Raw genomic sequence first — 27,569 nt, 5'->3', positions numbered from 1 at the left:
CTAGGGCCTTACCAAGTCGAGGCGCAGATCAATCCAGTGGCCTTCCGGTTGACGCTCCCGGAGGGTTCCAGAATGCACCCAGTCTTTCACAGGTCGGTGCTCACACCCTACAAGGAGCCCCACAGGTTTCAGACCCCAAGGGCCGCACCAGACCCACTCAGCAAATCACCAACAGGTCACCGAGGGCGGCACCACTCAACGAGGTCACGGAGATTTTGGACTCGAGATGGGGGGAAGAGGGAGTTGAATATCTCCTCACCGAGGAAGGTACCCCGGCCAGCGCCAACAGGTGGGTACCGGACTATGCCTTGGAGGAGTGGTACCTCAAAGACGAGTTCCATGCTCTCTTCCCTCACAGACCTATGCCGGCAGATTTTTTCGACGACTGGCTTTTCACACCCACACTCTCCGCCAGCACGTTCCAGGGGTTCTCATCAGTGGAGGAACCGGCGCCAGACACAAGCTCCCCAGACGGATCGCTCTCGGGGTCTGGCACGGACCGCTCGTATTGGTGGGACAATCAACTGGAAGTTGGGTGGAGCAGGGAACTCTTACACGCAACCTCGCCCGAGGTGCCAGGGGGTGAGGCGGACATGGACGGGTTGGGGGAGGAACCTGCATTCGAGCACAGCTACAGAGAGATGGAAGCAGAGGGGATCGACGTCGACGAGCCTATCACGGACTGGCCGGATCTAGCTGGCGAGCTGCACACCAGGGGGGAAGAACTGTACCCCACACGCACCCCCGCAGCACGGGAGCACCCGGAACCCGCACCAGAAGAAGGGGAGGGGGGAAGGGGGGCTTCGAGGGGGGATGGATGTCAGGGGCTCAGGAGCAGAGGTGCAGGGGAGAGAGGAAATGGGGAAGAATCTGAGGGCAGCGGAGGGCAGAATGACAGTGACCCGAGAGATTCCATGAGCCTCTCCAGTGAATCAGAAGATTCCCAGAAGGGAGCGCCGATGGCCAGGGCAAGGGGGGTCCCAGGGAGGACACACCAGAAGCAGGGGGCCAGCGGAGACTCCCAGAGCAATAGCTGGAAATCAGGGCCAGCTTCCCCACCGGAGCGTAGTGGGGGGGGGGGAAGAGTCTCATAGGTCAGAGTCAGCCTCTCCTCCGGCAAGCAGCGACAGAAGCAGTATAACGGTCAGAAGGAAGGTGGCAGGCTGGGCGCGCGCGCCAAGTTCAAATGTACAGGTGCGCGGGACAGCAGAAAGCCCGGATTGGGAACCAGGTCCTAAAGCCCGCCGGAGGGAGGGGGAAGACTCGGGGGAGTCACCGTCAGAAGAGTCCAGAAAGGGGAAAACCCCGGCGGACAGGCAGACCCAGAGGAAAAGGGAGCAGAGGAAGAGGTGGAGCAAGGCTAGGGTCTTAAACTGGTGTCTGGGGGGAGGAGACTCAGATGGAGCTTCGACGGTCTAGAGTTTCAGACGTAGGGCTGCGCGCCACGGCTGTAAAACCAATAATGAACTTCAATAAAGACTTTTGTATATAGAGATACTGGCGTTGGTCCTCTGTGAGCTAGGACCTGAGGCAGCTCTGACACATATCAAAAGATGGAAAGCTCTTTGAGTAAGTTGAAAGCAAAGGGTAAGGTTACCATAACTTCCGTCATAGAGCTTTAGTATGCTGATGACCCCCTTCATGGATCACTGCCTTGCCGTGGCGAAGGGGCTTGAAGAACTCAGAGAAGCTATGAACTACGCCGAGCAGGGCACACAAGATGAACAAGTCATAGTGGAGAGTTTTGACCAAACGTGATCCACCTGGAGGAGGAACCGGCAAGCCACTCCAGTATCCTGCCAAGAAAACTCCATGGACAAAGACAACAGGCATATAAAAGTTATGACGCTGGAAGATGAGCCCCTCAGGTCGGAAGGCGTCCAACATGCTACTGGGGAAGAGCGGAGGGCAAGTACAAGTAGATCCAGAGCTGATGAAGCGGCTGGGCCAAAGCCGAAAGGACGCTCAGTTGCAGATATCCCTGGAAGCGAAAGGAAAGTCCAATGCTGTAAAGAAAAATATTGCATAGGAACCTGGAATGTAAGAACCATGAACCTGGGTAAGTTGGAGGTGGTCAAAAATGAGATGGCAAGAATAAATATTGACATTCTGGGCATCAGTGAAGTAAATGGATGGGAATGGGCGAATTCAGTTCGGATGACCATCACATCTACTACTGTGGGCAAGAAACCCGTAAAAGAAATGGAGTGGCCCTCATAGTCAACAAAAGAGTGGCGAAAGCTGTACTGGGATGCAATCTCAAAAATGATAGAATGATCTCGATACGAATCCAAGGCAGACCTTTTAACATCACAGTAATCCAAGTTTATGCACCAACTACTGGCGCTGAAGAAACTGAAACTGACCAATTCTATGAAGACTTACAAGACCTTATAGAAGTGACACCAAAGAAGGATGTTCTTCTCATTATAGGGGATTGGAATGCTAAAGTAGGGAGTCAAGAGATAAAAGGAACAACTGGCAAGTTTGGCCTTGGAGTTCAAAACGAAGCAGGGCAAAGGCTAATAGAGTTCTGCCAAGAGAACAAGCTGGTCATCACAAACACTCTTTTCCAACAACACAAGAGACGACACTACACATGGACATCACCAGGTGGGCAGCATCGAAATCAGATTGATTATATTCTCTGCAGCCAAAGATGGAGAAGCTCTATACAGTCAGCAAAAACAAGACCTGGAGCTGACTGTGGCTCAGATCATCAGCTTCTTATAGCAAAATTCAAGCTTAAACTGAAGAAAGTAGGAAAAACCACTGGGCCAGTAAGATACAATCTAAGTCAAATCCCTTATGAATACACAGTGGAAGTGAGGAACAGGTTTAAGGATTTAGATTTGGTGGACAGAGTGCCTGAAGAACTATGGATGGAGGCTCGTAACATTGTACAGGAGGCAGCAACGAAAACCATCCCAATGAAAAGGAAATGCAAGAAAGCAAAGTGGCTGTCCAATGAGGCCTTACAAATAGCGGAGGAGAGAAGGCAAGCAAAATGTGAGGGAGATAGTGAAAGATACAGGAAATTGAATGCAGATTTCCAAAGAATAGCAAGGAGAGACAAGAAGGCCTTCTTAAACGAGCAATGCAAACAAATAGAGGAAAACAACAGAATGGGAAGAACCAGAGATCTGTTCAAGAAAATTGGAGATATGAAAGGAACATTTCGTACAAAGATTACCATAATAAAGGACAAAAGTGGTAAGGACCTAACAGAAGCAGAAGACATCAAGAAGAGGTGGCAAGAATACACAGAGGAATTATACCAGAAGGATATGGATGTCTCGTACACCCCAGGTAGTGTGGTTGCTGACCTTGAGCCAGACATCCTGGAAAGTGAAGTCAAATGGGCCTTAGAAAGCACTGCAAATAACAAGGCCAGTGGAAGTGATGGTATTCCAGCTGAACTATTTAAAATTTTAAAAGATGATGCTGTTAAGGTGCTACACTCAATATGCCAGCAAATTTGGAAAACTCAGCAGTGGCCAGAAGATTGGAGAAGATCAGTCTACATCCCAATCCCAAAGAAAGGCAGTGCCAAAGAATGCTCCAACTACCGCACAATTGCACTCATTTCACACGCTAGCAAGGTTATGCTTAAAATTCTACAAGGAAGGCTCAAGCAGTATGTGGATCAAGAACTCCCAGAAGTGCAAGCTGGATTTAGAAGAGGCAGAGGAACCAGAGACCAAATTGCAAACATGCGCTGGATTATGGAGAAAGCTAGAGAGTTCCAGAAAGACATCTACTTCTGCTTCATTGACTATGCAAAAGCCTTTGACTGTGTCGACCACAGCAAACTATGGCAAGTTCTTAAAGAAATGGGAGTGCCTGATCACCTCATCTGTCTCCTGAGAAATCTCTATGTGGGACAAGAAGCTACAGTTAGAACTGGATATGGAACAACTGATTGGTTCAAATAATAATAATAATTATAATAATAATTTATTATTTATACCCCGCCCATCTGGCTGGGCCTCCCCAGCCACTCTGGGCGGCTTCCATAAAACCAAAAATACAGTAAAATCACATGTTAAAAACTTCCCTGAACAGGGCTGCCTTAAGATGTCTTCTGAATGTTAGGTAGTTGTTTATCGCTTTGACATCTGCTGGAAGGGCGTTCCACAGGGCGGGCGCCACTACCGAGAAGGCCCTCTGCCTGGTTCCCTGTAGCTTTGCTTCTCGCAATGAGGGAACCGCCAGAAGGCCCTCAGTGCTGGATCTCAGTGTCTGGGCTGAACGATGGGGGTGGAGACGCTCCTTCAGGTATACTGGACCGAGGCCGTTTAGGGCTTTAAAGGTCAGCGCCAACACTTTGAATTGTGCTCGGAAACGTACTGGGAGCCAATGCAGGTCTTTCAAGACCGGTGTTATATGGTCTCGGCGGCCGCCCCCAGTCACCAGTCTAGCTGCCGCATTCTGGATTAATTGTAGTTTCCGAGTCACCTTCAAAGGTAGCCCCACGTAGAGTGCATTGCAGTAGTCCAAGCGGGAGATAACCAGAGCATGCACCACTCTGGCGAGACAGTCCGCAGGCAGATAGGGTCTCAGCCTACGTACCAGATGGAGCTGGTAAACAGCTGCCCTGGACACAGATTTGACCTGTGCCTCCATGGACAGCTGTGAGTCCAAAATGACTCCCAGGCTGCGCACCTGGTCCTTCAGGGGCACAGTTACCCCATTCAGGACCAGGGAATCCTCCACACCTGCCCGCCTCCTGCCCCCAAAAACAGTACTTCTGTCTTGTCAGGATTCAATCTCAATCTGTTAGCCGCCATCCATCCTCCAACCGCCTCCAGACACTCACGCAGGACCTTCACCGCCTTCACTGGTTCTGATTTAAAAGAGAGGTAGAGCTGGGTATCATCGGCATACTGATGAACACCCAGCCCAAACCTCCTGATGATCTCTCCCAGCGGCTGCATGTAAATGTTGAAAAGCATGGGGGAGAGGACAGAACCCTGAGGCACCCCACAAGTGAGAGCCCAGGGGTCTGAACACTCATCCCCCACCACCACTTTCTGAACACGGCCCAGGAGGAAGGAGCGGAACCACTGTATGACAGTGCCCCCAGCTCCCAGCCCCTCAAGACGGTCCAGAAGGATGCTATGGTCGATGGTATCAAACGCCGCTGAGAGATCCAGCAGAACTAGGAAACAGCTCTCACCTTTGTCCCTAGCCCGCCGGAGATCATCAACCAGTGCGACCAAGGCAGTTTCAGTCCCATGATGAGGCCTGAATCCCGACTGGAAGGGATCCAAATGGTCCGCTTCTTCCAGGCGTGCCTGGAGTTGTTCGGCAACCGCTCGCTCAATCACCTTGCCCAGGAATGGAAGATTTGAGACTGGGCGATAATTGGCCATCGTGGCCGCATCTAAAGATGGTTTTTTAAGAAGCGGTTTAATAACCGCCTCTTTCAGCGGGTCTGGGAAGGCTCCCTCACGGAGGGAAGCATTCACCACCCCACGAAGCCCATCGCCCAGTCCTTCCCGGCTAGCTTTTATAAGCCAGGATGGGCAAGGATCCAGGAGACAGGTGGTTGGTTTCACTCGTCCAAGCAGCCTGTCCACATCCTCGGAGGTAACAGATTGGAATTGATCCCACTCAACTTGACTAGACAGAACTCTAGCACTCTCCCGCCCCGGCCCTGCTCCCATGGTGGAGTCTACTTCTTCCCGAATCTGAGCGATTTTATCTGCAAAAAAACTTTGCAAAATCATTGCAGGAGAACATGTGGCCCGTACTGGGCCCCGATGTTGCAGGTGGTTCCGCTAAATTGTGAACCACCTGAAAAAGTCTCTTGCTGCTGTTTTCTGCAGATGCAATAGAGGCGGTGAAGAAATTCTTCTTCGCCGTCGCTATCGCCACTTGGTAGGCTCGATGTTGAGCTCTAACCTGTGTCCGGTCAGATTCGGAATGAGTTATCCGCCACCGGCGCTCTAGCCGTCTCAACGATTGTTTCATTGCCCTCAGATCCGTGGAAAACCACGGGGCTGTCCGGGCTCCATGCAAAATTGGGAAAGGAGTACGACAAGGCTGCATTTTGTCTCCCTGCTTATTTAATTTGTATGCAGAATACATCATGCGAAAGGCTGGGCTGGATGAATCCCAAGCTGGAATTAAGATTGCCGGAAGAAATATCAACAACCTCAGATATGCAGATGACACAACCTTGATGGCAGAAAGTGAGGAGGAATTAAAGAACCTTTTAATGAGGGTGAAAGAGGAGAGTGCAAAATATGGTCTGAAGCTCAACATCAAAAAAACGAAGATCATGGCCACTGGTCCCATCACCTCCTGGCAAATAGAAGGGGAAGAAATGGAGGCAGTGAGAGATTTTACTTTCTTGGGCTCCATGATCACTGCAGATGGTGACAGCAGCCACGAAATTAAAAGACGCCTGCTTCTTGGGAGAAGGGCAATGACAGGCCTAGACAGCATCTTGAGAAGTAGAGACATCACCTTGCCAACAAAGGTCCATATAGTTAAAGCCAAGTGTCAGAGACTGCCTCCAGGTCCCAGCTCACAGAGGACCAACGCTAGCCAGTAGAACTGTACAAAAAGTCTTTATTGAAGTTTAGTTTCCATTTTCAAGCCCTAGCGTGCGTCTCTACGTCTAGACCCTAGACCAGCGAAGCCTCGTCTGAGTCTCCGCCCCCTGTACACCAGTTTAAGACTCTAGCCTTACTCCACCTTCTTCGTTTCTCCTTCCGCCTCTGGGTCCTACTACCCCCCGGGGTGCCTTCCTTCCTGGACGCCTCGGAGGCGGACCCCTCGGACTCTTCCCCCTCTCTTCGGCGGGCTTTGGGACCTGGCTCCCTATCCGGGCTGCTCATTGCGCCACCCTCTTGTACATTTGAACTTGGCGCGCGCGCGCTGCCTCCGACCTTCCTTTTGACCGTTTCCTCGCTCTCTGATGCAGGCGTGGCTAACCCTGACTCCTCTCCTTCCGCTGACGGAAAGCTGCCTGCTGCCGCTGCCTGGGACTCCTCCCCCTTACTGCTCTCCGGTGGGGAAGCTGGTCCCGATTTCCAACTGCTGCTTTCTGAGTCCCCTCTGGCCCCTCCTTCCTGGGGTGTTCCCTCTGGCAACCCCCTAGCTCTGACCACGGGAGCCCCTTTCTGTGAATCCTCTGATTCGCTGGAGAGACTTAGAGACCTCGGGCGGCTATCATCGCTGACCTCTCCCTCGGATTCCTCTCCCTCGGTCTCTAATTCCTCCCTTTCCTGTCCCTCTGCTCCTGAACCCCTGACATCCATCCCCCCCTCGAAACCCCCCCTTCCCCCCTCCCCTCCTTCCGGTGTGGGTACTGGGTGCTCCGTCGTAGCGGGGGTGCGTGCAGGATACAGTTCGTCCCCCATGTACTCGTCGACGTCGCTCTCCTCTGCTTCCATCTCTCTGCCTCCGTGCTCGAACCCCACATCTTCCAACACGTCCATGTCCGTCTCGCCCCCGTTCCCCTCTGCGGGTGATGCCTGCCAAGGACCCCCCAGCCACTTCCTGCGCCACTACTCCTCTGGTCGATCGTCCCACCAATAAGAGCGGTCTGAGGCAGACCCCGGTGGCGAACCCTCCGGGGAGCTTGTGTCTGGTGCCTGTTCCTCGTCCGAGGCGAACCCCTGGAACGTGCTGGCTGAAAGTGTGGGTGTGAAGAGCCAGTCGTCGAAATACTCGGCTGGCATGGGCCTGTGTGGGAAGAGGGCATGAAACTCCTCTTTGAGCAGAGGCTCCTCCAAGGCATAGTCCGGCACCCAGCTGTTGGCACTGGCCGGGGTACCCTCTCTGGCTAGGAGATATTCTACTCCCTCTTCCCCCCATCTCGAGTCTAAAATCTCTGTGACCTCGTTGATGCGCCCCCTTCTTGGCGACCCCCCCTTTCTGGGCCCTTCTCTGAGCGGGTCTGGTGCTGTGCCTGGCTCCTGAAATCTATGAGGTGCTTTGTAGGGCGTGAGCACCGATCTATGGAACACCGGATTCATTCTGGAACCCTCCGGAAGTGCTAACCGGAAAGCCACTGGATTGACCTGTGCCTGGACTTGGTAAGGTCCTAGCTGCTTATGTCCTAGCTTCTTCTTCGCTAACGATCTGGTCGGCACTGCTTGCGCTGCTAACCAGACCCAGTCTCCCACCTGTATGTCTTCCCCAACTCTTCTGTGTCTGTCAGCCTGCACTTTGTATGCGTGCTTTGCTAGTTCTAACTGCCTCCTAAGCTGTTCGTGAACTTCCTGCAACTCCGACGCTAAGGCTTCCGCTGCCAGTGGCTCCCCCTCCCCCACTCTCTCTAAACCCGGGAAGGTTCTGGGATGCCTCCCGTTGTTGGCGAAGAACGGCGTCACCCCCGTCAACACGTGCTTCGTATTGTTGTAAGCGAACTCGGCGAGTGGCAGGTAGTCTACCCATGTCATGGGCTGCTGATTGGCGTAGCATCTCAGGTACTGCTGCATGATGGCGTTGACCCTCTCCGCTTGTCCGTTGGTCTGTGGGTGTCTCGCCGACGCTAAATTGACCTTGACGTTCAGGATGCCCAGCAGCTTCTGCCAGAAGTTCGAGATGAACTGTCGCCCCCGGTCGGACAGAATAGACCGTGGTAGACCGTGGACTTTGAACACGTGGTCTATGAACAGTTTGGCGGTCTGTTCTGCCGTGGCTACCTTCGCACACGGAATGAAGTGTGCCATTTTGGTAAACATGTCCACCACCACTAGCACTGCTGTCTTTCCCCTCGAACTGGGCAGATCCGTGACAAAGTCCAGGGCCACCCTCTCCCACGGTTCAGACGGTGTCTGCAGCGGTTCCAGCAGTCCCGCCGGCGGTTTGTGAACTGACTTGGCCCTTTGGCAGGTGTCACATCTCGAGACGTAATCCGCTACTTCCCCCCGCATCTTGGGCCACCAAAAGTCTCTGGCTACTAGTTCGACAGTCTTTTCTTTGCCAAAGTGCCCGGCGGTGGGAGCGTCGTGTAGCTGCTGCAGTACCCTTGCGTGGAGGTCGTCTCCCGGCACGTAGAGTGCTCCCTTGTGGAGGAGCAACCCATCGCGTATCTGGAACTCGTCGGCCTTCGATGTGCCCCTGTGCACCTCCTCCATCTTGGCCTGTGCGAAGGGGTCTTCCCGCAGCGCGCGACGTACGGCGTCCAGGTCCACGGTTGCCGACGCGCATGCCCACGCTTCCGGTGCGAAAATGTGCTTGGCCGCCGACGGTGCCGCCTCCTCAAGGTATTGCGGCTTTCTGGACAATGCATCCGCCATCACGTTGTTGTCGCCTGGAATGTACTCTATCTTGAAGTCGAAGTCCGCGAAGAACTCTGCCCATCTAATGTGTCTCTGGTTGAGGAACCTTGCCGTGCGCCAGTACTCCAGATTCTTGTGGTCCGTGTGGACCTGCACTGTGTGTCTGGCTCCGATAAGGAACTGCCGCCATGCCTTGAACGCTGCATGGATGGCTAGCAACTCCCTGTCCCAGATGGTATAATTCTGCTCCGACTTGCTGAGCTTCCTCGAGTAGAAGGCGCACGGCCTCCAGTCCCCCTGCTGGTCTTGTTGCAACAGGACGGCTCCCACGGCTCTGTCTGAGGCGTCTGTCTCCACCCTCATCGGTCTGCTGGGATTCACATGCAGCAGCTGCTCTTCGGACGCGAAGAGACGCTTGAGTTTCTGAAAGGACTGCTCCGCTTGCTCCGTCCAGATGAATTTCTTCTTCTTGGAGCTGAGCGTGTCGGTGATGGCCGCCGTCTGCATGGCAAATCCCTTGATGAACTTGCGGTAAAAGTTGGCAAAGCCGACAAACCGCTGGACTTCCTTCCGATTGCGTGGGCTTTTCCAGTCTAAAACTGCGCGAACCTTGGCGCTGTCCATGGCGAGCCCCTTGTCCGACAACTTGTAGCCCAGGAAATCCACCTCCGTCATGTCGAACTGGCACTTCTCCAGCTTGGCGTACAGCCTGTGCTCCTTCAGTCTCTGCAGAACTTCCCTGACATCCCTCTCGTGCGCCTCTCGCGATTCTGAAAATATCAGGATGTCGTCCAGGAAGCATACGCACTTCTTGTAAAGGAGTCCCGCCAGCACATGATGCATGAAGGCTTGAAAACAGTGAGAGCCATTTTGTAATCCGAAGGGCATAACTCTGTATTCGTAGGTGCCCAGTGGCGTGAACATGGCCGTCTTCCACTCGTCGCCTTCCCGCATGCGAATCAGGTTGTACACCCCTCGTAGATCCAACTTGGTGAAAACGCGTCCTTTCCTCACCGTCGCGAGCAGGTCGTCTATCTTGGGCATGGGGAAGGCCGAGGGCTTGGTTTTCGAGTTTAAAATTCGATAGTCCACCACCAGCCTTTTTTGGGGCGTGTCCCGCTTCTTCACAAAGAATACTGGACTGCCTCCCACCGCTCTTGACTCCCGGATGAACCCGCGCTTCAAATTGTGATCTATGAACTCCCTGAGTTCCTGCAGTTCATCCTCAAACATGGAATACAGTTTCCCAGTTGGCAGCGTCGCCCCCGGCAGGAGGTCAATCTTGCAGTCATAGGGTCTGTGAGGAGGTAGCTTGTCCGCCTCCTTCTCGCAGAATACCTCCAAAAACTCTGCATACTTGAGGGGTACTGCTTGCAGCGTGCCCAACTGTAACTGCGGGTCTTCCTCTTCCCCTTCTGGGCTAGGTATAATGCAATGTTCCGCACAGTAGGAGGAGCCAAAAGTCAGTTGGCGCTGGTACCAAGCCAATGCAGGACTGTGCCTGTACAGCCAACTCATGCCCAAAACAACAGGCGTGTCCGACAATTGGGTGACATTGAAGCTGATGACTTCCCGGTGATTCCCAATTTGCATCACCATAGGTGGCGTCTGCTGTACCACCTGCCCCCCCAGCAGTTCCCTGCCATCCACCGTGACAACCTTCAGGGGCAGCGTGGCTGGCAGTAGCGCTATGTTGTGTTGTTGAATGAACTCCAGTCCTATAAAGTCTGCATTACTGCCAGAGTCAATCGTAATAGGCACTTCTAAGGTGAGTCCATTGGGCAGCTGGAGCGATGCGGTGAGCTGCACCACTGGTTTGGGCGGGAGGGGGTCTGTGGGCTGCAACATCTCTGGGGACTTCTTCACTGACTTGTCTGGCTGGGCCCCAGTGCCTCCGTTTCCAGCCAGACTCCGTCGTTTCCCTGCTGTGGTTCTCTCTGCTGAGTTGCTTCCATTACTGTCACTGAAGCTGCAGTGTGCTTGTGGAGCCTCTGGGGACACTCTTTCGCCATGTGCTGTCCACTGTCGCATATATAGCACTTCCTGTTCCCTCTAGGCAGCTTCGGTTTGACTGCTCCCGGTGTTAAGGCTCTGGTAGCTGAGTGAGCCCTAGCACCGCCAATTTCCATCGGCTCTTCGCCCCCTCCCTGTGGAGGCGTGGACTGCGCACGCGCTGCATCCCTGGGCAAGAGGGGGGGCACTCTCGCTGGTGTGCGTCCCCAACGCCCTTCTTCTTTGCTCCATGGGCGTTCTTCCTGCCTCACCCCAATCGTTAGCGCTCTTTCAACCACTTGCTGAGTGGTTTTGGGTCTCTCTCCCCGTGCAATCTCATCCTTGATCTGTGGGCTCAATCCCTCCCAAAAAAGGTCTCTAACGGGCGGAGAATCCTTATCCCAATTCAGCGCGTTGACCAATGCAAAAAACCGGGAATGATACTGCCTTACACTTGCTTTCCCCTGTCGTAGCCCATGTATGTCCTTCCGGGCAATGTCAATGTCTATGTTTGATAAGAAACAGGAATCCATTGCTTTAATGAATGCATCTGCGCTTTGGAGCGCTGGATCCTTATCCCTCCACAGATTGCGCAGCCATGCTTTCGCGTCCCCATGCAAATGGGACAAGATAAACCCCACTTTCTCTTGCTCATCTCTAAAGTCTTTATCCAGCAGCTGCAGCGCAAACAGCACGTCTGCTCGGAAATTGGGGTACTGCTGTAAATTCCCATCAAAATGAGATACAAGGCTGCCTCCTCTCTTCCCCAACCCAATCCCCTCGGATCTGGGTCCCGGTAGCCCCTGCTTCGCAAGCCCTTCCAACCTGGCTTGAAGATCTTTGCAGGCAGCCGCCGCTTCTTCTTCTCTCTTCCTGGATGCGATTATTTCAGCGCTGAGTTGTGTCACCGCTTCTCTCAGGGAAGCTATTTGCTGTTCCGTAGTCATCTCGCCTGACTTTTGTGAGCTCGCAAGGCACCAGTCTTCTTCCCTCCCTGCCTCGCTCCCGTAGCGATGCTTGAGGCGAAGAAAACTGATGAAATTGTGAGACGGGGCTTACTGTCAGAGACTGCCTCCAGGTCCCAGCTCACAGAGGACCAACGCTAGCCAGTAGAACTGTACAAAAAGTCTTTATTGAAGTTTAGTTTCCATTTTCAAGCCCTAGCGTGCGTCTCTACGTCTAGACCCTAGACCAGCGAAGCCTCGTCTGAGTCTCCGCCCCCTGTACACCAGTTTAAGACTCTAGCCTTACTCCACCTTCTTCGTTTCTCCTTCCGCCTCTGGGTCCTACTACCCCCCGGGGTGCCTTCCTTCCTGGACGCCTCGGAGGCGGACCCCTCGGACTCTTCCCCCTCTCTTCGGCGGGCTTTGGGACCTGGCTCCCTATCCGGGCTGCTCATTGCGCCACCCTCTTGTACATTTGAACTTGGTGCGCGCGCGCTGCCTCCGACCTTCCTTTTGACCGTTTCCTCGCTCTCTGATGCAGGCGTGGCTAACCCTGACTCCTCTCCTTCCGCTGACGGAAAGCTGCCTGCTGCCGCTGCCTGGGACTCCTCCCCCTTACTGCTCTCCGGTGGGGAAGCTGGTCCCGATTTCCAACTGCTGCTTTCTGAGTCCCCTCTGGCCCCTCCTTCCTGGGGTGTTCCCTCTGGCAACCCCCTAGCTCTGACCACGGGAGCCCCTTTCTGTGAATCCTCTGATTCGCTGGAGAGACTTAGAGACCTCGGGCGGCTATCATCGCTGACCTCTCCCTCGGATTCCTCTCCCTCGGTCTCTAATTCCTCCCTTTCCTGTCCCTCTGCTCCTGAACCCCTGACACCATGGTTTTCCCAGTAGTGATGTATGGAAGTGAGAGCTGGACCATAAAGAAGGCTGATCACCGAAGAATTGATGCTTTTGAATTGTGGTGCTGGAGGAGACTCTTGAGAGTCCCATGGACTGCAAGAAGATCAAACGCATCCATTCTTAAGGAAATCAGCCCTGAGTGCTCACTGGAAGGACAGATCGTGAAGCTGAGGCTCCAGTACCTTGGCCACCTCATGAGAAGAGAAGACTCCCTGGAGAAGACCCTGATGCTGGGAAAGATGGAGGGCACAAGGAGAAGGGGGCGACAGAGGACGAGATGGTTGGATAGTGTTTTCGAGGTTACCAGCATGAGTTTGACCAAACTGCGGGAGGTAGTGGAGGACAGAGGTGCCTGGCGTGCTCTGGTCCATGGGGTCACGAAGAGTCGGACACGACTAAACGACTAAACAACAACAACAACAACAACATGCTGATGACAACATAGTGTGTGCATACTCAAGAGGATGACCTCCAAACCATCCTCATTACCTTTGCAGACGTTTACGAATAGCTTGGCCTATTGCTCAACATCCGCAAAACCAAAGTGCTTGCACCAAAAAGCACAAAACAACAAGCACAAAACAACCCCTCTGCAGCACCACAAATGTTGGAAAGTGTGTATCACTTTTCCTACCTGGGCAGTTATCTTTCCACATTGATACCAAAATCCAGCATCACCTGAGCTCTGCGAGTGCAGCTTTCTCCCAACTGAAGTGTAGAGGATCGGGACATTTGCAGGGAAATCAAAATGCTTGTTTACAAAGCTATTGTATGCTTGTGAAACATGGATATGGTGTCTCCGAAAAATGTTACACATCACTTGGGAAGACAGTGTACTGGAGGCAGTAGTGTTAAAGCAATGATTCTTCAACATCAAATTTGTTGGAATGGTCATGTTGTTCAGATGCCTCATTAGTCTTCCAAAGCAACTATTCTATTCCAAACTTAAAAATGGAAAGTGTAATGCACTTTCAACAAAAGAGGTTTAAAGGCAAATATAAAATGATGTATTATAAACACTGACAACTGGGAAACACTGGCCTGTGAGCACTCCAATTAGAGAACAGCCTTTACCAAAGGTGTTATGGACTCTGAAGATGCTCAAACTTAGGAAGAAAGGGAGAAACGTGTTAAGAGGAAGTCATGGTTGGCAAACCCTCACTGTGACCAACTCCCGCCCGGAAACCTATGTCCCACTGTGGAAGGACGTGTGGATCCAGAATTACCAACTCACTGTTAAGACCATGTTCATGGAAGACAATCTTACTTGGCTATGAGTGATTGCCAAAGATGAAGCAGCAGCAGCTCATGAGGCCCCGTAACTCATTTAAAGTAGCTAAAGTAGCCTTATCTTGGGCTACAGTTCCTTCCTTGCATCATCTGTCGTTATCATCAGTTTCCTTTTGGGTGAAGACAGAGACAACGCAGGTATTGAGCAGTTTCACTGTCTGTCACCCATTAGCATTTCTACATCTTCTCCATGCAGAGGACCTACTAGCTTGCTTGCTACTACTTGCTACTACTACAAGCCTGATGTAGAAATGCAGAAAGAAAATAGCCATGTTTCTAAGATTATATAATGTTATATAATGTGTTATTAATAACTGAGATGGGGACAGAGTGTTGGAGGAGGTGTAAAATTAAGGGATCCTTCCTGCAACAAATTTGCCATATTTTTAGATTCTATCTTTACAGAGATCCACAAAATTACTAGTCAATGCCTACAAAAGGCTCTGTTGAATTTGTTTCTAGATTAAAACTTGAATGTTCACTTTAAACCATTAATTGGATATTTTCTGGTAGTGGCCTGAATGCAGATTAACAGATTTTGGATGGGACTAGAAAGGGCAACTCTTATCACATGGTACCAAAAAGTGGCAGATAAGATAAAAATGTCATGGGGGCAGACAAATTCATGGTGGAATTGTATTGTTTTATTACACATATCAACAAGATGAACATCAGCGGACTTTCTACAGCATGTAAAATATTCTGACTGCTTTGATTCCTAATGGTGTGATATTTTTATTGTATTGGATAATCTGGGCTCAACTTTCTTTGGGTTTGTTCTGTTCTGCATCATAGTTACAGAGGGAGAGAAGAGTTACTTCTGTAAAAAGAAAAGCTATAAAAATAAATTTTAACAAACTATAAAGAATAATTTTATAGACAAGAAATCTCTACAAAGAACAGGTCCTCAAAGAATTTATTCATTTAATAAATAACATATTTTATTGCATGTTTCTATTAACAAGAGCAGCCAAGGTCAGTAAAGATTAAATACTATTCTAGTTCCATGTATTCTCGACCCTAGCAGCATCACTGATTTACTCCTATATACAGAGTGCACATTGGAAGACAAAGCCAGGTAAGCTAAGTGTTTGTCACAATGGCAAGAAATAATTTAACATATCGATAACTAGAAACAATTACATATCAAAAAAGAAAACACTGCTTATAACTTTTAGAAATCAAAACCAGGCAAGGTGTACAAAGAACCAATCAGTACACACTGCAAAGTTTTAGCAGACTTTTGGTTCTACATTGTAAACTAGGAACATAAATAGTTGCATAAGCTTTTTGTGAAATGTATACTATAGTATATTCAAGCTCCCTTGTTTTAGATGTTGTCTGGCTAAATTTGTTATTGTGGCAATAACATTTTGGTTTCAGCAATTCAATGTTCCTCATCAGCTTTATAATCAACCATCTTGCTCAGGCAGAAAGGTTTAGGAGAACAGATATGACTAAAAGTAATCTTTTTTGATACTTCAATCATTTTACCAGCAGAAGCATTATAATATTCCCCTTCCCATGCCCTCAGAGGAAGACTAAATGGGTGGAGATTACATTCAGATCTCTCTTATGATACAATCCTCAATCCCAATGCTCAGAATGGAAGCAGTTTGCATTCCATTTAATTGAGCAATAAGACACTAGATGCTTTGTCTACCTCAATAAACATGTAATACATTGTTTCTGATAACACAGTACAGAAAATTCTCAAGAAAAAAACTTCTTATGACTCAGACAAGAGTTCAAATCATTATCAATTTTTTAAGAGTCTCTTTAAACAAACAGAGGTTAGAAGTAACAAGAGAGTGAAAAATAACCCATCATAGTGCAAGCTTTTGGGGTGACATATATAAAAGAGTGGGATGCGGGTGGCACTGTGGTCTAAACCACTGAGCCTCTTGGGCCTGCTGATCGGAAGGTCGGCGGTTCAAATCCCCGTGGCGGGGTGAGCTCCCGTTGCTCTGTCCCAGCTTCTGCCAACCTAGCAATTCGAAAGCATCTCAAAGTGCAGGTACCACTCTGGAGGGAAGGTAAACGGCGTTTCTGTGCACTGCTCTGGTTTCGCCACATGACCCGGTTTTCCACATGACCCGGAAAAACTGTCTGCGGACAAATGCCGGCTCTCTTGGCCAGTAAAACGAGATGAGCACCGCAACACCAGAGTTGTTCGTGACTGGACTTAATGGTCAGAGGTCCTTTACCTTTTTATATAAAAGAGCAGCTATGACACTGCTGGTTTTCACTACGTATACTTGTGAGAATTTCTAGAATAACTTGTTTTTGCCCTCTCCCCAAATTCTTTTAATGAAAAATTTTGTTCCTATAAGAGGTCTTTTAAAATGAAGTGCATTATTATGTTCTGAACATATTCAGTTGGTCCAAAAACAACAAATACACTTCCATTATTAGCATGTTGATCTGGTTTTGGTTACAAGAAATTCAACTAATATCATGATTAGCTGATAAATGAAAGCATACAAACAGAAGACCTTAAGTACTCCTGAAGTAGTTAAAAAACTAAACAGACACAATTATACAACTATGTCACAAGGTAAAGAATATCTTAGTATAGTTTAATTGCATTATGTTCCATTACATATTTTAAAACCATTATAAATATTCTGATAAGAAGCCTAAAGTTAGTTTTGGCTTAAATTTTTCAGTTCCTATCCTGGACTTTGCCTGCTAACTAAACAGAGGAGCCAGTGGCTAAGATGCAACCAGGCGGCAGCAGGATTCTTGATATGATCATTAAGGCTGATGACAACACTCAGCTCTGAGATAAAAGATATTGCCAGCCATTATACACCAGCATTACAAATCCAGTTTCATTTTTAACTGAGGTAGTGCTGTAGAGGTTTGAAAGGGTGCCAGTAAAAAACCAGATTTTACTGCTGTAGCAGTTGCAAACACAACCTCCTAACATGCTGAAAAATAAATACAGTCAACTGTGCTGGGGGGGGGGGGGGAATGGCACTCACTCAGTCAGCCTACTGAAGAGGTCCAAAGTTCTAAAGCATAGTTTATGCAAACAGTGTTGCAAACTCAGTGAATGAGATGGGATAATTCCCCTCCATGAGAACCATGGAACTGAAAAAAGCGTACTGTATTAGGATTTTAAAATGTTTTAAATTTCATCAAGCAGTTTTCATGGTGGTAATACTGGTTTCTTCATTCTGAAAAGAGAGAGAAAGTAAAGGCATCACTAAACTCTAGCCAAATAAAGATGCAGGTGCAGTCAGAGCTCCTTCACTACTCAGTTACAAGTTCAGAATGACCCAGTACTCTGAGGGCACAGACTACCAACATGTAGAAGATGTCCTTGGTGCATTAATTTTGCCTGTTACTCTCTTGGTGTGTAAAGGTAAAGGGACCCCTGACCATTAGGTCCAGTCACAGACGACTCTGGGGTTGTGGCGCTCATGTCGCTTTACTGGCGTACAGCTTCTGGGTCATGTGGCCAGCATGCCTAAGCCGCCAAAATTCTGTACAATGTTCCTCAAGCATGAGGACCACATTGCTTCATGGGCTCATCAACTACAGCTCCTAGAACTAGGTAATTAAGTTATTAAAATCGTAATTAAGTTATTAAAATCTTAATTAAGTTATTAAAATCTTAAAGCACATAAACCCATTTTTAACTTGCCAAATGTGTGGCTTTTTCCTATGCTGGAAGAAGAGGGAAGCTTTGGAACTGACAAGAGCATATTTTAAAGAGTCTATGTTTCCATGCCACTTTGGCATATTTTGTGATTTTAACTGCTGGAGTTCTCTCACCAGAGTACTTGCCACAAACTTGGATCTTGCGGCAGCATGTAATCCCACATCCTTCTGTTACAGGGGCCACTTCACCTCATTGCTTTAACCCCTTTTAAGTCACCTCATTGGTTTGACCTTTTATCAAAACTAGGCTTTTAGAGGTCAACTCTTCTTAAGTTAGACCTGCAACAAAATACTGCAGCCTAGAACAGAAGAGGTTCAGTCCTCTTGGGAAAGCAGGATTTCAGGAGAAACCCGCCCCCCCCCCCCCCACAAAAGGACTTTCCTACAAACATAGCAGTCTGTAACTATACAGCATGTGAGGGATGTCTGAGAAGCTGCTTTGTAGTTCTTTCCTCCTAGGACAGCCCAGTACAGGGGAGCTATTACGGACACTCATATTCCTATTTGGTTAGAAGTCCCCCTACTCCCAGGTCAGTGGGCACAGAAATCCTGCCTAAAGGTGTTACTGTAGCAAGAAAGATTGAACTGGAAGAGCTCTCATTACAGATTAAAAAAAAACCTCTGTGAAATGAGACACCAAAGTTTGATCACGTTCAGCAGCTCTGGGCATACAGTGGTGCCTCGCAAGACGAAATTAATTCGTTCCGCAAGTTTTTTCTTCTTGCGAGTTTTTCGTCTTGCGATGCACGGTTTCCCATAGGAATGCATTGAAAATCAATTAATGCGTTCCTATAGAAACCGACTTCAGACCAGGTCCGGGGACAATCTGTCCCCCGACCTCTTCTGAAGGCTGGGGGGGGGGGCGAAAGTCTTTGCTCCCCCCCCCCCACGGCAGCATTTTAAAATCGCCCCGGACAGCGGAGGACTTCTTCTGAAGGCTGGCGGGGGGCAAAAGTCTTTGTCCCCCCTGCCTGCCTTCCCAGGGGCTTTTAAATCACCCCGGACAGCGGAGAAGTCCTCCGCTGTCCGGGGCGATTTTAAAATGCTGCCGTCCGGGGGAGCAAAGACTTTCGCCCCCCTGGGAAGGAAGGCAGGGGGGACAAAGACTTTTGCCCCCCGCCCGCCTTCAGAAGAGGTCCTGGACCTCTTCTGAAGGATGGCGGGGGGCGAAAATCTTTGTCCCCCCCTGCCTGCCTGCCTTTAAAAGCCCTCTCCCGGGCTTTTTTCTCACTTAAAAGCCTTTAAAAGCCGCTCTCCCGGGAGGGCTTTTAAAGGCAGGCAGGCAGGGGGGACAAAGACTTTTGCCCCCCGCCAGCCTTCAGAAGAGGGACCTCTTCTGAAGGCTGGCGGGGGGCAAAAGTCTTTGTCCCCCCTGTCTGCCTTCCCAGGGGCTTTTAAATCACCCCGGACAGCGGAGAAGTCCTCCGCTGTCCGGGGCGATTTTAAAATGCTGCCGTCCCGGGGGAGCAAAGACTTTCGCCCCCCTGGGAAGGAAGGCAGGGGGGACAAAGACTTTTGCCCCCCGCCCGCCTTCAGAAGAGGTCCTGGACCTCTTCTGAAGGCGGGCGGGGGGCGAAAGTCTTTGCCCCCCCCCCCGCCTGCCTTCAAAAGCCGTCGGGGAGAGCTGAGCGTTCTCCGCTCTCCCGGGAAGGCAGGCAGGCGGGAGCAAAGTCTTTCGCCCCCCGCCCGCCTTCAGAAGAGGTCCAGGACCTCTTCTGAAGGCGGGCGGGGGGCGAGAGTCTTTGCTCCCCCCCCCCGCCTGCCTTCAAAAGCCGTCGGGGAGAGCGGAGCGTTCTCCGCTCTCCCGGGAAGGCAGGCAGGCGGGAGCAAAGTCTTTCGCCCCCCCGCCCGCCTTCAGAAGAGGTCCAGGACCTCTTCTGAAGGCGGGCGAGGGGCGAAAGACTTTGCTCCCCCGGGACGGCAGCGTTTTAAAATCGCCCCGGACAGCGGAGAAGTCCCCCGCTGTCCCGGGGTTTTTTAAAAACCTCTCCGCCCCCCTGCCAGGCTTCGGAGCAGCCTTCCGAAGCCTGGCGGCGGGAGGAGGTCCGAGGACAGTGGGGAAGACGCGCTTCCCCGCTGTCCCGGAGATTTCCCTATGGGCTGTCGTCTTGCGAAGCAAGCCCATAGGGAAATTCGTTTTGCGAAGCGCCTCCAAAACGGAAAACCCTTTCGTCTAGCGGGTTTTCTGTCTTGCGAGGCGTTCGTCTTGCGGGGTACCACTGTAATGGTGTTTCAATCCATTATCCACACAAAAAAGAAAAAAAGAAAAAGTAAGGAAGCTTACCTTTCACTGAAGAGACTTCTTTCAAATTGTGGGTCAAGAAGTCTATACTGGTGCAAGTACCATTGATACTTTCATTACAGGGGTGTCTGCCTTTGTGCTTGCCTTGGCCACCACTTGCCAAATAGTCTCCTTCCAAGACATCAACAGCAATGTGGTTGAGGCCATTCTGGAAGCCAGCTGAGGTCTCTCGGCACATGGGGCTGCTGGTCTGCTCTTCTAACAAGCCATTTTTCCTGAGGGACACATTTTCCACAGAGGCAGAATTGTGTCGCTTGGGACTGTGTGCAAAGGAAGGAGAAACAGGCGTCACTGTAGTAGTAGAGGGAAAGGTCTCTGAGCTGTGCCTCCGCCGTCCCTGAGGATCAGCACGGATTACTTTGGCTCCATGATTAGGATCAGGAGGAGGACTGGCAAAGATGAAGGCCTGCACCCCAGAAAGTGTAAGTTGCTTCAATTCAGTAACAGGGCTGCTTATATTAACATTTTCTGGCTTCTGTAAAATGGGCTGGGTTGGGGTGGCTGTTGTAAAAGTTGTCTCCATTTCAACCTTTAGGTAATGTTTGTTAGGTTGCCCAGGGCTGGGGCAGGATCCTGGGATCAACACATCTTCCAAGGATTCTGCAGCTGCTGATTGTGACCCATCAAAGTTGAGGTTCATATAGCTGGGGATGAGGGAATCATTGTGCTCATTCAACCCAGAACCAAGTGAGGAAGCTGAGCTGCCACAGGCTAGTGAATATCCAATGTGGACATACTCTCCACAGGGACTTTGTGATTCATTTGTAGGGGGTTGCTCATTCATGTAGGGAGTAAGAGAGCTCTCAGTTTGGCTGTAGTAAATGGTTGAAGGCATCATTGTGTGGTTGCAGATAGCAAGGAAGGACTCCCCTTTGGGTGTGAGAGTTAATCTCTCTACAGGTGAGTTCATTAACATATACTGGTCACTGTTCTTTTTCTCACCCAGAGAGTTTGGCTGGCTTTGGCAGGCATGAGATAGTGGGTTATAGAAGTTGTTGGTCTGGCCCCTCAGCCCCTGGCCTGCAAAGCCATCAGGAGAGGGCAAAGGTGAGGCAGATCCATAGACGGGAGGCAACAGCAAAGGGGACATGTCAATGTAGTCACCACTGGTCATTCTCCCATCAGGACTCTCCCCAGATAACTTAGTACCCAACATGCGCATGTAGTCACTGTCATCTAGGGAGTTATCACTGCTGATCTTGTGGGAGTGAGGATGCAAAATCTGCTGTGGAGCTGACACACTGGTGGGGCTCATAGACATATAACCACCAGGACCACCTTGCAATGGCAAAACAGCTGCTCCCCCAGAGCTCATGGGCATGTAGCCCTCCTCCCCACTACCACTGCGACCTAGATGTGAGCTGCTACTGCTGCTGGTGGTTCCGCCAGAGCCAATGTCCACATCACAGTAGTCCTCAGGGTAAGGAGTATAGGTTCCCCTTGAAGGGGCCCCTGCTGCTGGTAAGGTAGCCCGCATGAGTGTGTACTCATCCAGCGAGGCAGAGGAGAGAAGAGTTGGCATGGGGTGCCGATATGCTGGTGTTGTCAGGGAGTAAGTGCGCTTCCTGGGAACCTTGTCTCCTCCAGCGCTCTCCCATATGTAGGGCCAATAACAAAGGTGTCCCCGCTCCATGGCAATGTAGCCATCCAGCTGCAGGTCAGGAGGAGTCTCAGGTGTGTTGCTGTGGTTACTAGCTGTTGAAGGGTCCATGGCTGGACCCAACTCCTCAAAGGCCAGGAAGCTAGCAGGATCGCTAGGGGAGCCGGAGGTGCTGCTGCTGGAAGGGTGCTGGGAGAACATGCCTGGGTCCGTAGCCAGCTTTGTAACCAAGGAGGGGGAGCGCAACAAGGCCAGGGAGCGACCGGGCGGCGCAGCTGCCTGGGTCCCAAGCCTGCAGCTGGCTGCCCCAGGCGTGTGCAAGCGGCCGAGCGGGGGCTCTCCAGCGTCGGACCCCGAGGGGCTGCCAGCTAGTGAACCAGCTCTGCCCCCGTCACCCTCACTCGCAGTCCGGCTCCGGTTCCCACTGCTTCTGCCCGCCACCAGAGTGTCTGTACGCGACCGGCGGAGAAGCCCGGCCTGGCTGGGGGGCAGCGCCGTCAGAGAGGGCGGGTGGTGATGGCGGCGGCCGGGAACCGAAATGGGTCGACTGCACATAGCCGACAATGCTCCGCTGGCGCCGGACGATGACGAACTGGATGAAGATGACGACGACTGGCTCTTGCTGCGTGGGCGGAACTCGGCCAGCTCCCGCAGCGCCTTCATGGCCTCCAGGATGGTCTCATGGATGTTCTGCGCCACCACCGAGTCGTCCGCCTGCATCCACAGCTCGCCGGGCCCAGTCGAAGCTGAGCGACCAAGCTCCATGAAGAAGAAGCTATCCGAGTGGCCGCAGCGGCGGATGTTCATGAGCTGCAGCGTCACGCAGGGCCGCTGGCAGTTGAGGCGCACCAGCCCCACCGTGCGCGCCGCTAGGCACAGCCGGTGCACGCCGGCGAGGTTGCGGCTCTGCCCGAGGCCCCGGGGCTTCAGCGTCACCTGCCACACCTCGCGGTAAGGCGAGGCCCCGGGCAGCGGCGGCTCCTCGCGGGAGGCCGACGGCGGCTGGCGCCGAGGGGAGTCGTGCCCGGCGGGCTGGCTCTCGCGGAGCAGCTCCGTCAGCGCCACGTACCAGGCCTCCTGCTCCGGCTCGCTCTCGGCTGCCAGCGCGAAGTACTCGTCGCGCGTGTACAGAGCCACCAGGTGCTTGTGCTTGGCGTCGGCCCGCTTGTGGATGTTGAGGCAAGAGTCGAGCGCGATGGAGCGCTTGGGCGCCGCCGACTTGCTCCGCCACTTCTTCTCGCTCTCGTAGTACTCCAGCCGGGCGGGCTGAGGCGGCGCTTCGTCCGCGGCGGCTCCGTCGCTGGCGGCGCGGAGCACGAAGAAGCGCCTGTGGCCGTGCTTGTGCTTGCGCAGGTAGCCGCACTTGCGCACGCCCGGCGGCGGCGGCGGCAGCTGCTGCTGCTGGTTGTTGTTGTTGTTGCGGTTGAGGCCTCCTTGCGGGCGGGCGGGAAGCTCCGCCGCGGGGGGACTCGCCATCCCCTCTCCCGCTCCGGGGCGGCGATTCTGAGCAGCGCTTGTGCGAGGCCCGCAGCTCGCGCGTCCCCCACCCCGGCCGCTTCGGGTCTCCGCTGCGGCCCGCGCTTGCTCGCTCGCTCTAGCCAGCCGCTCAGTCCGTTCGGTGCTGCGCGCGCTCCTCGCCGGAGGACCAGAGATGCAGCAGGAGCAGCAGCAGCAGGGAACTTCTCCGCTCTCCTCTGCCAACAGCAAAACAACACGTGACGCGCCCGGGTTACCCAGAAGCTCACGTAGGAGAAGGGGCGTTGCGGAGAGAAGCCGCCCAGGTCCTTTCATCAGCCCGCATCCCGCGTAACAGACAGCGCGCTCCACCAATGGATTGCAGGGTGAAAGCCCCACTCCCGGCTGCGAGGCTGCGATTGGGTTTCCAGCTGGCCTCTCTGGCCCGCTCGCCTGTTTCGTCCTCCGCCTTCCCACTACCTGCTGCCGGGCGACGGCGTCTCTTGGTCTCCCTCTGAAGCAACAAATCCTCGGCGAGCGAGTGAGCGCCCTTCCCCTGCCGGAGTGGGGCTCCTTGCCCGCCCGACCGCCCATCGGGCCCGAGGTCCTCAGACCTTCGTGCCCTGACTTCCCCGGCGCTTCGGTAATTCGGATGACACGGAGAGTTCCCGCAGTTTATCCAGCGCGTTTGCTGTCGATGTGCTTATTTATTTAATAGCGAAATAGAAACAGTAAAGAGGACAGTAAAGAGGAAAGAAGAAAAATAGATAGAATGTGATAGAATTCTTAACCCTTTGCTTTCTGTTTAAAGTGATCAAAATATTTTTATAGTCATATATATTTCATTGAAATGCTGCAAATAAATAAATAAATAAGCAAGCAAGCAAGCAGGCACTTTGTTAAGAAGAAAGGTGACAAAGGAACAGTTATCTATTTCATCAAATGAGAGTTTTCAAGGAATAAAGGTACCCTGCAACACAACACTCAGTGGCATTTTGTCTTTTGGTCCATTTCCCCATCCTCCAGTGAAGTATACACCAAACTACTCTCAGACCAAATCTGAGCCTACACAAGAAAAATGACAGGAAGGAACTGCTTGCTGGCCTAAATATTTTTTTTTCTTTGCCCAATTAGTTTTCTATTCAAACGGGGGGGGGGGGGGGAGGAGGCAGGGCCAGATTTAGATGAAGAGAAGCCCCAGGCTACTCCACTTGTGAGGCCCCTCCCCATCCCTCACCCTCACAACTAGAAGAAAATGGAAGAGTGTTACAGTAAGAACCTGGAACATGGGTTACAAGCTCTTTGAAGATCTTCCCTCCCTACCCAGAATACATATCCAGAACCATCATTGATACATCACTGATATATCATCATCATGTCACAAGGAGGGAGGGGAGTTGTGAGGTTACCCAAGTTCATCAACTTGCCCCAGTTATCAGATCAAGTTCCTACCACCTATCAGATCAAGTTCCTAACACCTAAGGGACACGGTTGGCGCTGTGGATTAAACCACAGAGTCTAGGACTTGCCAATCAGAAGGTTGGCGGCAGGGGCGCCGACTTATAGAAAATATTGGGGGGGCCCATACCGGGGTCCTGCCATATTGTCTCGAAGCGTCAAGGCGACGCAAGGTGGAGGATTCCAGGCGCTTCTGCTCCAGTCCTTTTGATGTCGCCGCGGCCGCAGCGCTGGCCCGCCAGACTTTACACGAAGGTTCGCGCACCGGGACAAATTCCAAGTGTGCCCGCAGCACCGTAATGCTATCATGATTCACACCACTCTTTTCAGTTAACCTGCTTACTACCGTAATAATTATTTGTTTTAACTCATTACTGAATGTATTTTAAAAGGTAACTATCGTCAAACAAGGAAAATAAAAAATACCAACATAATTTTGTGATTTTACAAAGCATAATATAACTAATAATTTTCTTAAATTATTGGGATATAAACTCAATTTTAAAAGATGACTCTGTCAGTACCAAGAAAGGCCTCACAGATTTGGGCATAAGGATGAGGCCTTCCTTCCAACACATTCTCTGCCTAGAGATTATCCGAGACCCACAGAAAGAGCTCACAAAGACTTGGGAGGGAGGGAGCTGATCATAGAATTCAGCATCATACCTGGGGCTTCTGCCCCCACCAGGACACCCCCCTCTGAGGGAAAAGCTGAGTCGAGTTCAGCGAGAGATGGGGCATTTCCGTGGGGAAAGGTAGAGGGGCACAGTGCTAAAAGGGGAAGAGGAGGCTATTCCTGCTTTGCCTCAGGTAGCAGAAATGGGATGTATAATTATTATTATTTATTGAATTTATATACCGCCCTATCTTCTTCTTCTTCTTCTAAAGCTCACCAAAACTGGATGTCAATGAAGACATTAAAGAAAATACTGCCCTATACCTGGAGGTCTCAGGGCGGCTGACAGAACAAAATCAAAATATAAATCCACAAAATATTCAATAATAAAAAAGCCAATACCCCCCCCCCACAAAAAAACCCCATACTTTTAAAAGGATGTCAATCAAATCAACCAAAGGCCTGGTTAAAAGGGAATGTTTTTGCCTGACTTAGTCAACAGGTGAATAATGAATGTGCCAGGCGAACTTCCCTGGGGAGAGCCTTCCACAGACAGGGAGCCACTGCAGAGAAGGCCCTGTTCTCGCATTGATGCCACCCTTCGCCCTCCGGACCTCTAGAGGAGGCGGCACAGGAAGGAGATGATCTCAGGGTCCAGGTAGGTTCATGGAGAAAGAGGTGGTCCTTGAGGACCCTGTGAAAACTGTGTTGAATGCACTTTGGACAACTTCAACCTCAAGGAGGAAGAAGCCCGCTTGAGTTTGCCCAGGGACTCATCTCAAAACAACTAAGAAACTAAAATAAAAACCATAGACAGGACTCTGAGGGTCCAACCCCCCTGCGATGCTGGCATCTCGACTGCAGCATCCATGGCAGATGGCCATATAACCTCTGCTAACAAATCTCCAAGGAAGTAGAATCTACCACCTGCTGAGGGAGATCCACTGTGGAAAACAAAGTTCAAGGAAGCGTAAACCTGCAAGATGAGTTTGCTTGAATTACATGATGGTCGTGATGGTCGGTTTGGTTTTCTTTCAGGCAAGATCAAATGGGATCCACTTTTAAGACCCTCCCCTCCCAGGGCAGGGGCTTCCCCCACTTCAAACCACAAGAGCTCAGAGCAAGGCTGCCTCTGGTTGTGGCATCTGGCTAAACAACACAGGCAGTTCTGCTCAGTGGCTGGGAGACAAAGAGCCACAAAATGAGGAGGAAACTGAAGGAACCAGTGGTCTCCACCACCCTTTGCCCAGCCCTGTAGCACAGTGAGGGGGCAGCCCCCATATCAAGAGGGTTCAAGAGAGAAATAACAGGTCTTACTCTTTAGTTCTTAAAGCTTTTAAGTTACATTGAGAATTTTTATGCAACAAGCAACTTTTAAACTAAAGACAGTATTATATTCACACCATTTTCCATTAGAGAACCACAATAATTATTTACAATAAAGTTTCAAGTAGGTAGCCGTGTTGGTCTGACACAGTCGAAATAAAAAAATTGTCTAGTAGCACCTTAGAGACCAGCTAAGTTTGTTCTGGGTATAAGCTTTTGTGTGCATGCACACTTCTTCAGATACACAGTGTACAAAACGTAGTGAAAGGGGCTGTACAGAAACGGCACAGAGGAGCCCCCTGCATAATTTACAAAATCTACATTTTTGACAGGCAACAGGAAGGGGTTTTTTGGAGGGGGGGAGTCAGAACGGTAAAGCAGGAGAACCTGATTATGAATGTGGCTGTGAAAGGGAACTCATGAGAAAACAACACTGGGAATTGCGGGTGAGGACCCCTTACTCAGACATCCCCCCCCAATGAAGTCAGCTCTACACCCGTCCAGCTCCCACCCCCAGGCTGGTCTCCTGAGTGTTTAGCTGAGTTTTCAGAGCGGCTGAGGGTTAGAAGAGGGAAGGTAAAAAATAGAAAAGGAAGGACCTGTACTCTGTCTGTCTGTCTGTCTGTCTGTCTGTCTCTCTCTCTCACACACACACACACACCAGAGTCTACAAGAAGCTGCGGGGGGGGGGCAGGCGAGTCACTTTCCCCACCATTAATCCTGCCAACACCTTCAAGCTTTGTTTAATTCTTTGATTGAGTTTACGAGCCAAGGA

General features: G+C 51.2%; 1 protein-coding gene across 2 annotated transcripts in view; it reads right to left on the bottom strand.

Annotated features, from left to right (window-relative positions):
- Positions 1-23,656, bottom strand: part of IRS2 (insulin receptor substrate 2) — a 37,735-nt gene extending 14,079 nt beyond the window's left edge. The window contains exons 1-2 of one of the 2 annotated variants that reach the window (XM_028721788.2): positions 20,322-23,656; positions 15,267-17,550 (exon numbers count right to left, since the gene is read on the bottom strand). In XM_028721788.2, coding sequence (XP_028577621.2) covers positions 17,546-17,550; positions 20,322-23,415 — 3,099 coding nt within the window. In that variant the 5' untranslated portion in view covers positions 23,416-23,656 and the 3' untranslated portion in view covers positions 15,267-17,545. Of the gene's footprint in view, positions 1-15,266; positions 17,551-20,321 lie in introns of those variants that run through there. The other variant, XM_077926638.1, reaches the window with a different exon arrangement.
- Positions 23,657-27,569: the final 3,913 nt, after the last annotated feature.

Source organism: Podarcis muralis, chromosome 3 (assembly GCF_964188315.1).
Source record: "Podarcis muralis chromosome 3, rPodMur119.hap1.1, whole genome shotgun sequence".
Taxonomy (NCBI): Eukaryota; Metazoa; Chordata; class Lepidosauria; order Squamata; family Lacertidae; genus Podarcis; species Podarcis muralis.
The sequence above is the reverse complement of the archived record's forward strand: the minus strand, read 5'-3'. Positions and strand labels throughout refer to the sequence as shown.